This window comes from Lissotriton vulgaris, chromosome 5 (genome assembly GCF_964263255.1).
Source record: "Lissotriton vulgaris chromosome 5, aLisVul1.2, whole genome shotgun sequence".
NCBI lineage: Eukaryota > Metazoa > Chordata > Amphibia > Caudata > Salamandridae > Lissotriton > Lissotriton vulgaris.
Genome location: NC_141693.1, coordinates 1,990,567,706 through 1,990,580,940, shown reverse-complemented (window position 1 = coordinate 1,990,580,940; position 13,235 = coordinate 1,990,567,706). Strand labels below are relative to the sequence as shown.

The 13,235-nt window shown below is 47.4% G+C and overlaps 1 protein-coding gene across 1 annotated transcript in view; it reads right to left on the bottom strand.

The window, feature by feature from the left end:
- LOC147717961 (histo-blood group ABO system transferase-like) overlaps positions 1–13,235 on the bottom strand; it is a 598,569-nt gene that overhangs the window by 193,228 nt on the left and 392,106 nt on the right. Inside the window, exon 5 of the mRNA XM_086924737.1 lies at positions 8,000–8,056. Coding sequence (XP_086780863.1) covers positions 8,000–8,056 — 57 coding nt within the window. The remainder of the gene's footprint in view (positions 1–7,999; positions 8,057–13,235) is intronic.

The following is a 13,235-nucleotide window of genomic DNA, read 5'->3' as shown; positions in this document are numbered from 1 at the left end:
CGGGTAAGAGATTCTTGCTAGAGGAGCACAGATTTCTGCTGGGAACGTAAGGAACCAGCAGGGATCTTAAACCTTCCGAACCTTCGCCAACCAGGGTTCCATAAACAAGGCACAGGATCTTAAAAGTGATCCTTGCCTGGTCACTAGACCAGACATCCTGGTCTCCGCCGAAGACCAGGACCTCGGTTTTCTCTCCGTTCAGCTTCAGTGAGTTCAAGATCATCCACTGCGTGACTGCCTCCATGCAGTTCCTGAAGCTGAAACCGGAGGTGCTCACCGAGTGGGAGAGAGACACCATAATTTGGGTGTCATCGGCCTATGACACCACATCCATCCCAAAGGATCTTACCAACCTGGCAAGTGGGGCCACATAAATGTTGAAAACTGTGGGGCTGAGAGCCGACCCCTGCGGGACCCCACATTGCACAGGTGCAGCTTGGGACAGGAACTCTCCCAACTTGACCTTCTGCTCCCTCTGATTGAGGAAGGAGGCCAAGAGACTCAACGCAGGGCCCTCCACCCCTATCTCCCTAAGACGAGCTGTTAGGATAGATGGAGACAGGGTGTCAAATGCCGCTGTTAGGTCGAGCAGGACCAGCAGAGTGGTCTGGCCCTGGTCGACCTTCGCACAAATGTTATTTACGACCACTGTGAGAGCCGACTCGGTGCTATGAAACTTCCGGAAACCATGTTGTGACTGGTCCAGGCGGCCAGAGGTGTCTAAAAAGGCCGTAAGGTGTTGATTGAGGTGTGTCTCAAGCATCTTTACTGGGTCCGGAAGCAGAGATATTGGACGAAAGTTTTTTAATATCTCCCTTTTTCAGCAAAGGCTTTACCACTGCCTTTTTCCAGGAGGAAGGAAAAATGCCTTCCGTCATAGCATGGTTCATCACCTCAAGGTAAAGGGGCAGCAGGACTACCCGACAGTCCTTCAAGATCTTAAGAGGGCATGGATCCAGAGGGGATCCAGATTTAGTTTTATTCAAAAGCAGATCTAGCTGCTGGTAGGTGAGAGGGGGGAATTGGACAGGCTCCTATGAGGGTCCGTTAGGCAGTCTTCAGTAAGGGCCAGGGCCAAAGGGAGAGGAGAACCCAGCATGTCCCTTTGTACTTCAAAAGTGGTATGAATGTCCTCTATTTTAGAATGAAAAAATAGGGAGATCTTGTCACATAACTCTAGAGAACCTATATTAGGATCAGGGGTATGCAGGGTGCACAAAGAGTCAACAATTTTGAATAATTCCCTAGGAGAGGTGAGGGAGGTCGTTAGATTGGAAAAATGGGCCTGCTTTTCCTCAATTACCTTGGCTTTATAGTCTCTAAAGAGGAGTTTATGTTTTTCCCTTTCCCTGAGATCCCAGCTGGTTCGCCAAAGCATTTCCTGTTTCCTGCAACCCTGCCTTAGAAGCCTGAGTCTTTCCGAAAACCAGGGGGCTGAGGGTCTTTTCCTAGCAGAGTAGCGATACGACACAGGGGCCTGGAGGTCCACTGCACTTGCAATGGAGTTAGATAACTCCAGTGCGGCCGCACTGACATCCCCCACCTGAGTTGTTCTGACGTGAGCCATGAGGGGGGCCAGAGTATCATTAGCAATTCTCCTAAAGTTCCGCTTGGGTTCCCTTTTCCCAGGGTCACACGACAACGTCTGAGGAGAGGAGGGGTTAAATTCCAGGGGGACAGCTAGGTGGTCAGACCACACAAGGGGAAAGGGAGGGCCTGTCGTAAGTCTTGGGTCGTTGGAAAAGGCCACATCTAGTGTGTGACCAGCTCGATGGGTGGAGCCGTCTACCAATTGCCGAAGATCACATGCGGCCAGGGTGTCCACTATGGTGAGAGTATCACTGGAACCTTGATCCTCTAAGTGGAAATTCAGATCTCCCATAACTGTCAGATGGACACAACCGAAATAGGGTTCTAACATTTTCAGTAAATCCTGGCTAAAATCAGCTCTAGGGCCCGGAGGTCTGTAGATCAGGAGGCCAGAAAAGGAAACTGAGGAGGAAGATGCTTTAGAAAAATAAATGGTTTGAAAGGGATCCGAGGGGGAGGAGAGAGTTTTGACACAACAAATGGAGGAAACCCTATATAGGATACCCAGCCCTCCGCCCCTACGTCCCACTCTGTCCGACCTTGCTAGCGCATATCCATCAGGAACAGCGTTCACGAGTTCAGGACCAGAGGATTCAGAGGCCCAAGTTTCTGTGATGAAGACCCAAGTGGGCTTCCTGACAGAGACAAAATCCCTAAACGCCAGGTTGTTCCTCACCAGTGACCTAGCATGAATAAGGAAACCCCCCTCCATAGTTGTGGTAGAGGCAGTATGTATTTTATCATTGACAGTATCATATATTAAGGGCACAGTGTTCCTGGTGTAACAACAACAACCGGGGAACCCCAGTAAAGCCTCAGGGGGAAGAGAGTGATGACAGAGCAGAGGAATGGGTTTCAGTGCGACTAGATCACGATAGGTGTAGGTCGGACTTACTCGCGGGTCAGCAGAAATTATAGCCTTCTCCCCGCCAGCCCCGTTCCCCAGCCCGTCCTCAGCGCGGACGGGCGCAGACGGGCTGGACTTAGGCACGACTTCAGCGCGCGTCCACTGCGCGCGTCCGCTGAGCACGGAGAGAGACATCCGTTCTAAATAGGGGTGGACCTACGTATGGAAAGCCCTCGTAACCCTATGCAGCCAGTTAGGTCCGGGGAAGAAAATATTTGCCTGCGCCCTCCACGACAAACGGGAGATCCCGTGGTGGAACGGGGCGCTGGCAGGAGCAGCGTACGGGGTAAGAAACACAGAATATCAACACAGTTAAAACGTAATTATTTGACAAGTTTTAAAAATCATAGGCAACATAGCAATGATGCAGCTACAAAATGTACAAATGTCCCAGCATTAGGCACGAGGCATCTAATCATGCACCCGGCTCCTTAGAAGCCTGGCGCTGTTTGTACAGCCATGGTAGTACAGACCCTGGGACATCAGAGGCAAACGCCCTCAGCCCCCACGTCTGGGAACAAGAAACCCCTGCTTAAAAGATGGCAAAGGAAAGTGTCAATTAAAGACAAGCAGGCAGAGTGCCACGTCAGACAGAACTGCCTTAAAAACCCAGTGGTAGAAACTGTTCAGTCTGACATGTCCCCACGAGAGTCCGACTGCGACATTTTATTCTACCCTTCAGTTTCACAACCTCCCACAGAGTTTGACACTCAACCCTCATTGACTCTGATAAGCTTTACTCTCACCTACACCCCACCTTTTTCGTGGTTGGCATCTTGCCCTCAATGTCACTATCTCCCGCCTCTTCTAGGATCTGCCCTGTCCTAGAGCAGCGCCTATATCAGTCCAATAGAGACACCTTCATTCGTTTTATGACCCTCGGCCGCTTATACCTCAACTGTGGGATAAAAGCTCTTGTAAAATTGGCTGAAGACACAGAGTTCTACAATTCGCAAAGAATTGGATATTCAGCACTGTCACATCGACCATGTGACACAGATGCAAAGGATTTGAGTTCATTGTGGCCAGCAGAGCTCTCCTGTTTCCTAGGTCCATGCGTGAGTAGATCGTCTAGTCCAGCTGTTTTGCTTCACATTCTTAAATTGTAACCCCAGTTTTATAATGGAATTAGATGGAACTATAAAGTGGAATTTCCTGGCACCCCGAGTCCCAGAAAAAAACCTAAAATCTGAAATTGATTACATATTTACGCATGTATCCGCAAAACATAAGAGCCTGGGGCCCGCCTTCATCCTGTGTGACATTCTGTTCCTGTCCCCAAGCCATCTTTGACTTGACAACCTTTCAGTTAGTACCAGAACCCCTTCTCAAGGCTGAATTCCGTTCATCTTCCAAAGTCTGTGACCCTTTCAGCAAGCATTTGCAATGCAATAGGTCTTGCATTTGCAAGAGTTTGAGCTATTGGCATTGTAAATGACAACGCCTTTTATTTATGTGTTTTGAAAACTTGCAAACGGTGTGTAAATACGCACGTTCTACTTATAGAATCAAGGCTGGCAGTAAAAGAGGCGCAGTTACTGCCAGCCTTGATTCTCGTAAGCAAGGACTATAAACACCACTTGCACGTTTTCAAAACACATAAATAAAAAGCATTCTCATTTACAATGCCAATAGCTCAAACTCTGGCAAATGCGAGACCTATTGCATTGCAAATGCTTGTTAGACCTGGGGTCCCATTCTCTAAGTAAAGAGGCCTTTTTCAGAAAACTTTGTTCTTGTTTTTTTTATTTTTCAATTTCAAGCATCTCTCCAAATGCATGAAGCCCTCAGATGAATAAAAAGATGGTTTAGAACAGTAAGCAACCACAAGCCGATGCTGAGTGGTGGTACTTCCTCTCCCACCCCCACACCGCGGGACCTGCGCGGATGTAGAGCAGTGCCCGTTACTCCCCTGTTTACTATCATAGTAAAAACAAAAAAGCCTGCCTAGTAGGTGGAATGGTGGTGGCCTCTCTCCGGCAGGTTCTATTCATAGGCCACACAGGCCGCTGCCTACTGTGCCCGTCTGAGGTCATCCTTCAGGACTGTATTCGGGCGCCACTGTCAACAATCATTGGCATAGACAGTAGGTCTTGCCTTTAGGACCTTAGAAGTGTTTAGTTTTGCAGCTTATACATACATGGTGTAGCCAGTCACAGAGTGACTCACACTTCTGTAGGCCAACACTGAGGAGTGTAGAGCTGGGGAGAAAAGGCACCAAGACTGACTGGTACCCAGTGTATTGCGAGAGCGTTTGCTGCGAGATGATGATGTTGCAAGAGGAATTGTGATGGCAGGAGACGGACCCTATAAACACAAGTACCCATTAATATCTATAGCTTGTTTAAATAAAAAAACAAAATCACATAACTTGCCTTCTTTTAGGATCATCATAGCCTCAGGCAGATTTTGTTAGGCATCCGTAATTAATTAAAAACAAGAGCTTAATTATAATTGTATTTAAATAGCACCTCATGAGGCGTAGAAGTGTTTTTGGCGAGTAGCACGCTACTCCGAAACCCAATAAGGATTAGTGGTGTATTGACATAGAGAAGTATGAGTTAATTTGAGCAGTGGACATGTTAGTTGGATTGAAAAGGATAAAGGAGGGCTAGAACAGGTAAGTGTAGATGAACTGAAACAGAATCATACTGATAGATGGAAGATGGGAGGCAGGAGTCCTGAACAGAAATCGTTGATGAAAGTGTAGTTGCGAACCACACACACTGATAATCCCCCACAGTGCCTTCTGCGTAGTCCCTTTTCAAAGATAAAACATTGAAATCTGACCCACTAATTTACCCAAACTCTACAGCTACAGATCTACAGTCCGAGTTCTATGTGTAAGTAAGGCTAAACTCTAAAACAGTTCCTGTGAATTGTTAGAATCTTGTGCAGTTGCCTACTTTGACACATGGTGACATCAAGCATCTACCTGGAAGTTCTCAATGCATTGTTGCATGACAACACTGAAGCCCAGGCACCGAAAGCCGGTTCCCCAGGGAGCGTCAGCATTCAATTTTGTACTACGCGCAATCGCAAGAAAAGATGGACATTTGCAGAACTCATAAACATAGGAAGTTCCAGGGAAAAAATTATGGTATAAAAGAAAACTGATTGGATGTACATAAAGGAGTCGTATAGTATAAATCAGAAGCACCAACCTGGGCATAGTTTCACTTCACGCAAAGATCATAAATTACTCCTGTAAAACGCGAGCTGTATTTTGGGTTCGACAGTGACTGTGGTATCGGAGAACGAAAGTCAGCTAGTTACAGGATGGCAGCTATGTTGGGCCGCTTCTGGATGTAAGGCATTATGTTATCTCGGAAAACATTAACATTGCATAGCAAGAGTTGCGAAGGACTACTAAGTCACTTTAGTTTTTATGATAAAAAACATAAAGGAGCATGATATATATATATTTTTTTTAATTCTTTTTATTAACAAATGACAAAACAGGTGGCAATCCTCACAGTATAGCATTAATTCGGTAACCTTTGAAGCGCAAGATGTCTCAGGACATATACAGTAATCACAGTGTATAGGGACAGAAACAGTGCAGCAAGCAGAGTTCACAGTACAAGTGGTTTGTCAATCAGAGCGGGTTGGGGGAGCTCACAGATGTTTCCTCTGTAATCGTTCCAGGGGGACCAAATCCGTGTCCACTTCCCCGGGCAGCCCCCTGCCTCATACACAGTCTTCTCCTGGAGCATGCACCAGTCCATATCAGACTTCCATTGTCCAATCTTAGGAGGTTGAGTCGCCCCCCACAGCCTTGCTATGTTCCTTTTAGCGACCACAAACCCTAGAGTGGCCCAAACTTTCCCACTAAGCGATAGGTCTGTAAGGAGCATGATATTTAAGTAAAACTGGAAGAAGTATGCTTAGCGATCGATACCCACAGTGAGGTAATTACGGTGGTGTTAAAGTAAATGTAAACTTGTGATCAGTCACTAAGGTCTTTAAATCTTGTGGTGGCCATGATCGTATTACAATGTGAAAACAGCACCAATTTGAAAAGCCAATGCCAAGACAGGTGCTCTTTCATTTATTTTTTATTCCCAGTTGGTAGGTAAGTTTGCTTTTCGTTCAGGCCTAGACTCGCAGGCTATCGGCATTCAGACTGCTAGCACTTACCCTGCAACTGTTCCTGGTGTGTAGAAGTGTGTTTAAGTCATCTTTTTATTACTCTGTCCTATCCGGCACTTTAGAGGACTGCCACGACCAAAGAGATAATAGATAATAAAGACCGACTACATTACATTAAAATAGAATACATTGAGGATGAGATGGGGATAACAGTGTTGTAGATTCGTACTGCAGGGGTTCCCTGGTGTTTATTTCATTGTAACTGGTCAGACTCCAGCAGATAATAAAATAGCACAGCTCGTCGACATAAGCAGCCAGAGACAGAGAGGAAGTGACATTGGGGCATATGTAGGAAGCCGTTTGCGATTCGCAAACGCCGGAATTCGTAAAATTCCGGCGTTTGTGAATCACAAACAGCGTTTTGGTATGTATGGGCCACATAGCAAAAATTGCGATTCCTTATTTTGCTGAAGCATTTAAGGAATCGCAAAATACCACCTACTCCAAGTCGATGGTATTTTGCGATTTCCTGTCAAAATGCAATTTTTAAAAATTCAAAGTGCCATGTGGTGCACAGACATGCCCTTAGGGCATGTCTGTGCGCCACATGTACTTACATGCACATTCCAGGGGTGCACCAGGTGTCCTTTGGACACCCTGGCACCCTTGGAATTGCGATTCTCAAATTGTGATTTTCACGTAGAAAATCACAATTTGAGAATGTATCCCCATTCATTCCTATGGGCCTCTTGGCAATTTGCTAATCGCAATTAAGGAATTTTAATGATTCGCAAAAAAATTGCGATTTATTACCTACATTCCATTTTGCAATTCTGAAATACTGATTCCTTAAAAATCGCAATTTGAGAATTGCAAAATGGAAATTACCTACATATGCCCCATTATTCCATGTCTCATCTCTTTCCTTTACCTTATTCCCCCTATGTGGGCGCAGCACTGAAACACCCACTCGGATAGCAGAGAGATGGGAAGGACAAATGCTGCATTAAAATACAAGCAACTATGGGTGCTGAAGCTGAACACAGGCAAACAGTAACACAAGCAGGAAACCAAGACAAAAATAGTCTCCCAAACGAACAGATAAACAACCAAAGCGCAAAAATACAGTACTTGGTCTCTACTCCGTGCGGGGAATCAAAAAACAAAAAAGAGAGAAGAAGAGGAAGGATTCACCACTTGCAAGAAAGCTTTTGGAAGCACAATCCAAGTAACAAATTAAAAGCACTGGGCGGGATGTAAGCCCATAAGGTGTATACAACAGGTCTTGCATGCGTGGCCTGAAAATTGGGGAATTTGTTTTGCAGTCAACTACCCTACTTAGGGTATCAAATACTTTTAAAGTGCCAGACTTTTCACATCGAAAGTGATGAATAGTTGCCAAGTACTCACGAGGGAAGTTGGATCTTCCGCCAACGATCCGAGTCCGTGCTGCACTCCTCTGTGGCACTGTAGGCATAGAAACACAAAGGTTACTTCTGGATGGGAGCAGTCGAAACTACTTCCCATTTCTCCTCCACCCTCATCAGTGATTACATTCATGAAGAGTTCATTTAAACAGAGGTGGTTGCATAAATGTCCTTGGTGGCACAGTATCTCGCGCAACTTAAAACTCCACAATAAACTGTAGGCTGGACTGGTCCCTTTAGCCTGCTTCCACCTTGGTCTCCCTCTTGTCAGTTAAAAGTAGGTGCACAAAAACAGTAATTTCTAAAAGTAAATTCCACATCCTCATGACTCAATGTAGCGTTTAGAAGGTGCACTTATAAATTCAACAATTCTGTCTGTAATGTGGAACTGCCACATGTATTAGGGAGAGTGCCGTAGGGTTTTCCTTCTGGGTCACCCTCCAAAAGTATGTGCCCATTCATTACCCTAATTCGCAAAATATACAAAAAATTCAAAGTTTTTAAAATATCAATAAAGTTGTTCCTGTCAAAGCCAAGTGCATTTCCAGTGGGGCGGGGACAACCCCATAAATGAGTGAAGATTTAGTGGAAGGTGTCTCACCTCTAACAACAATATTTTTCCCTTGCAGAAAAAAACGTTACAGGTGCAAAAACAAATTTTTGTCGTATTTCTGCATACAGGATTTTCCAATATATAGAAATGTTGTATTCCTACATTTAATGCACTGGAGTACACCTGGAAATCTGTTGTATTGTAGCTTTTCAGTAGAGATTTTCTATCTTTGTTGATACCCCAAAGTGCTTTCTGTTTGGCGGAGGTAAAAGCTACTGAGTTAGTTGTGCATGGTCGCCAAGTGTGTTGAGGTGTCAGCTATGGATCGAGTATATTCGTGTCATGTCTCAGGTTCAGACAGCGGGCTTGAAGCATGTCGCGGGCAACCTCTAAGTCATCTTATGCATACAGCGGGATACAAAGGAAGTTTGAGGAATAGGTTTGTAGGTCGTGTATTCAAACCAGTATGACTTGTAGTCAGAGTTAGCTGAGGCCTGGTTTCCCAAGCAGCCAAGTCTTTCTTGCTATTCTGAATTCAAGGCGTCCATTAATGATCCTCACTCTCTTTTGTAGCAAGTTCAAGGACCATTTTGTGTCTGGACATGGAATGAGATCACATGAATGAATGAATGAAAGTGTTTGATATAGATCAGCACTGACATTTAACAAGGAATCTTGGTGCTGACCCAGCTGTACAAAGCTTATGATGGCCGAGTCACTGTGGGTTAGTGAAGGACACTCGGAAATGACAGTAGCCTATCCACTGTTAAGACACCCGTAAAGAAAACATAGGGTTCACCCAGGAGGACAGAACCACAAGCTGTGGATGCACTGCTGAGCCACCAGCCAAACTTCAGATGGTCTCCACCGAATAGCAACAGAAGCCTAACACCTGGAAGAGGTGTTCAGCCACTAGCAAGATGCGGTGCACGCAGAAGCAACAAAAGCCCAACGCCTGGAAGTGGTGTTCAGCCACCAGCAAGATCACGTTGCACACAGAAGCAACAGAAGCTAAACACCTGGAAGTGGTGTTCAGCCACTAGCAAGATGAGGTGCACACAGAAGCCACAGGAGCCCAACCCCTTGAAGTGGTGTTCAGCAACCAATGAAATAAGGTGCACACAAAAGCAAAAGGAGTCCAATGCCTGGAAGTGTTGTTCAGCCACCAGCAAGATGAGATGCACACTGAAGCAGCAGCAGCCCAATACCTAGAAGTGCTGTTCAGCCACAAGCAAGATGAGGTGCACACAGAAACAACAGGAGCCCAACGCCTGGAGGTGGTATTCAGCCACCAGCGAGGTGCACTCAGAAGCAATAGGAGCCCAACGCTTGGAAGTGGTATTCGCCAACCTATAAAATGACGTGCACACAGAAGCAACAGGAGCTCAACGCTTGGAAGTGGTGTTCAGCCACCAGCAAGATGAGGTGCACACAGAAGCAACAGGGACCCAACACCTGGAAGTGGTGTTCAGCCACCAGCAAGAGTGAGGTGCACGCAGAAGCAACTGAAGCCCAACGCATGGAAGTGGTGTTCAGCCACCAGTAAGATAAGGTGCACACAGACGCAACAGAAGCCCAACGCTTGGAAGTGGTGTTTAGCCACCAACAAGATGAGGTGCACACAAAAGCAACAGGAGCCCAACGCCCGGAAGTTGTGTTCAACCACCAGCAAGATGAGGTCACAAAGAAGCAACAGCAGCCAACCCCTGGAAGTGGTGTTCAGCCAACAGCAGGATGAGGTCACAAAGAAGCAACAGGAGCCCAACCTCTGGAGGTGGCTTCCAGCAACCAATAAAATGAGGTGCACACAGAAGCACCAGGAGCCAAACGCCAGGAAGTGGTATTCAGCCACCAGCAAGATGTGGTGCACACAGAAGCAACAGGAGCCCAACACTTGGAAGTGGTGTTCAGCCACCAAAAAGATGAGGTGCACACAGAAGCAACAGGAGCCCAACACCTGGAAGTGGTGTTCAGCCCAACCTCTAGAAGTGGTGTTCAACAACCATTAACACACAGAAGCAACAGGAGACAAACGCCTAGAAGTGGTATTCAGCCACCAGCAAGATGAGGTGCACACATGAACCCAACGCCCGGAAGTGGAGTTCAGCCACAAGCAAATTGACGTGCACACAGAAGCAACAGGAGCCCAACGCCTGGAAGTGGTGTTCAGCCACCAGCAAGATGAGGTGCACACAGAAGCAACAGGGACCCAACACCTGGAAGTGGTGTTCAGCCACCAGCAAGATGAGGTGCACGCAGAAGCAACTGAAGCCCAACGCATGGAAGTGGTGTTCAGCCACCAGTAAGATAAGGTGCACACAGAAGCAACAGAAGCCCAACGCTTGGAAGTGGTGTTTAGCCACCAACAAGATGAGGTGCACACAAAAGCAACAGGAGCCCAACGCCCGGAAGTTGTGTTCAACCACCAGCAAGATGAGGTCACAAAGAAGCAACAGCAGCCAACCCCTGGAAGTGGTGTTCAGCCAACAGCAGGATGAGGTCACAAAGAAGCAACAGGAGCCCAACCTCTGGAGGTGGCTTCCAGCAACCAATAAAATGAGGTGCACACAGAAGCACCAGGAGCCAAACGCCAGGAAGTGGTATTCAGCCACCAGCAAGATGTGGTGCACACAGAAGCAACAGGAGCCCAACACTTGGAAGTGGTGTTCAGCCACCAAAAAGATGAGGTGCACACAGAAGCAACAGGAGCCCAACACCTGGAAGTGGTGTTCAGCCCAACCTCTAGAAGTGGTGTTCAACAACCATTAACACACAGAAGCAACAGGAGACAAACGCCTAGAAGTGGTATTCAGCCACCAGCAAGATGAGGTGCACACATGAACCCAACGCCCGGAAGTGGAGTTCAGCCACAAGCAAATTGACGTGCACACAGAAGCAACAGGAGCCCAACCTCTGGTGTTCAGCAACCTATAATATGAGGTGCACACAGTAACAACAGGAGCCCACTGCCTGGAAGTGGTGTTCAACAACCTATAAAATGAGGTCCACACAGAAGCAACAGGAGCCCAACACCTGGAAGTGGTGTTCAGCCACCAGCAAGATGAGGTGCACACAGAAACAACAGGAGGCCAACACCTGGAAGTGGTGTTTGGCCACCAGCAAGATGAGGTGCACGCAGAAACAACAGAAGCTCAATGCGTGGAACTGGTGTTCCGCCACCAATAAAATGAGGTGCACACAGAAGCAACAGGAGCCAAACGCCCAGAAGTGGTATTCAGCCACCAGCAAGATGAGGTGCACACAGAAGCAACAGGAGACAAATGCCTGGAAGTGGTATTTAGCCACCATCAAGATGAGGTGCACACATGAGCCCAACCCCTGGAAGTGGTGTTCAGCCACAGCAAGATGAGGTGCACACAGAAGCAACAGGAACCCAACGCTTGGAAGTGGTGTTCAGCCACAAGCAAGGTGAGGTGCAAACAGAAGCAACAGGAGCCAAAGGCCTGGAAGTGGTGTTCAGCCACCAGCAAATGAGGTGCACACAGAAGCAACAGTAGCCCAACGCTTGGAAGTGGTGTTAAGCCACCAGCAGGATGACGTGCACACGGAAGCAACAGGATCCCAACCTCTGGAAGTGGTGTTCAGCAACCAATAAAATGAGATGCACAGAAAAGCAACAGGAGCCCAACGCCTGGACGTGGTGTTCAGCCACCAGCAAGATGAGGTACACACAGAAGCAACAGGACTCCAACTCCTGGATGAGGTGTTCAGCCACCAGCAAGATGAGGTGCGCACAGAAGCAACAGGAGCCCACTGTTAAGACGCCCGTAAAAAAAATAGGGTTCACCCAGGAGGACAGAACCACAAGCTGTGGATGCACGGCTGAGCCATCAGCCAAACTTCAGATGGTCTCCACCGAACAGCAACAGAAGCCTAACACTTGGAAGAGGTGTTCAGCCAGTAACAAACTGCAGTGCACACGAACCAACAGGAGCCTATCATAATTGGAAGAGGTGTTCAGCCACTAGCAAGATGCGGTGCACACAGAAGCAACAAAAGCCCAACGCCTGGAAGTGATGTTCAGCCACCAGCAAGATCCGGTTGCACACAGCAGCAACAGGAGCTAAACACCTGGAAGGGGTTTTCAGCCACCAGCAAGATGAGGTGCACACAGAAGCAACAGGAGCCCAACCCCTGGAAGTGGTGTTCGGCAACCAATAAAATAAGGTGCACACAAAAGCAAAAGGAGCCCAATGCCTGGAAGTGTTGTTCAGCCACCAGCAAGATGAGATGCACACTGAAGCAACTGCAGCCCAATGCCTAGAAGTGCTGTTCAGCCACAAGCAAGATGAGGTGCACACAGAAGCAACAGCAGCCCAACGCCTGGAGGTGGTGTTCAGCCACCAGCGAGCTGCACACACAAGCAACAGGAGTCCAACTCTTGGAAGTGGTGTCCAGCAACCTATAATAGGAGGTGGACACAGTAACAACAGGAGCCCAACGCCTGGAATTGATGTTCAACAACCTATAAAATGAGGTGCACACAGAAGCAACAGGAGCCCAACACCCAGAAGTGGTGTTCAGCCAGCAGCAAGATGAGGTGCACACCAAAGCAACAAGATCTCAACACTTGGAAGTGGTGTTCAGCCATCGGCAACATGAGGTGCACACAGAAGCAAGAAGAGGCCAACACTTGGAAGTGGTG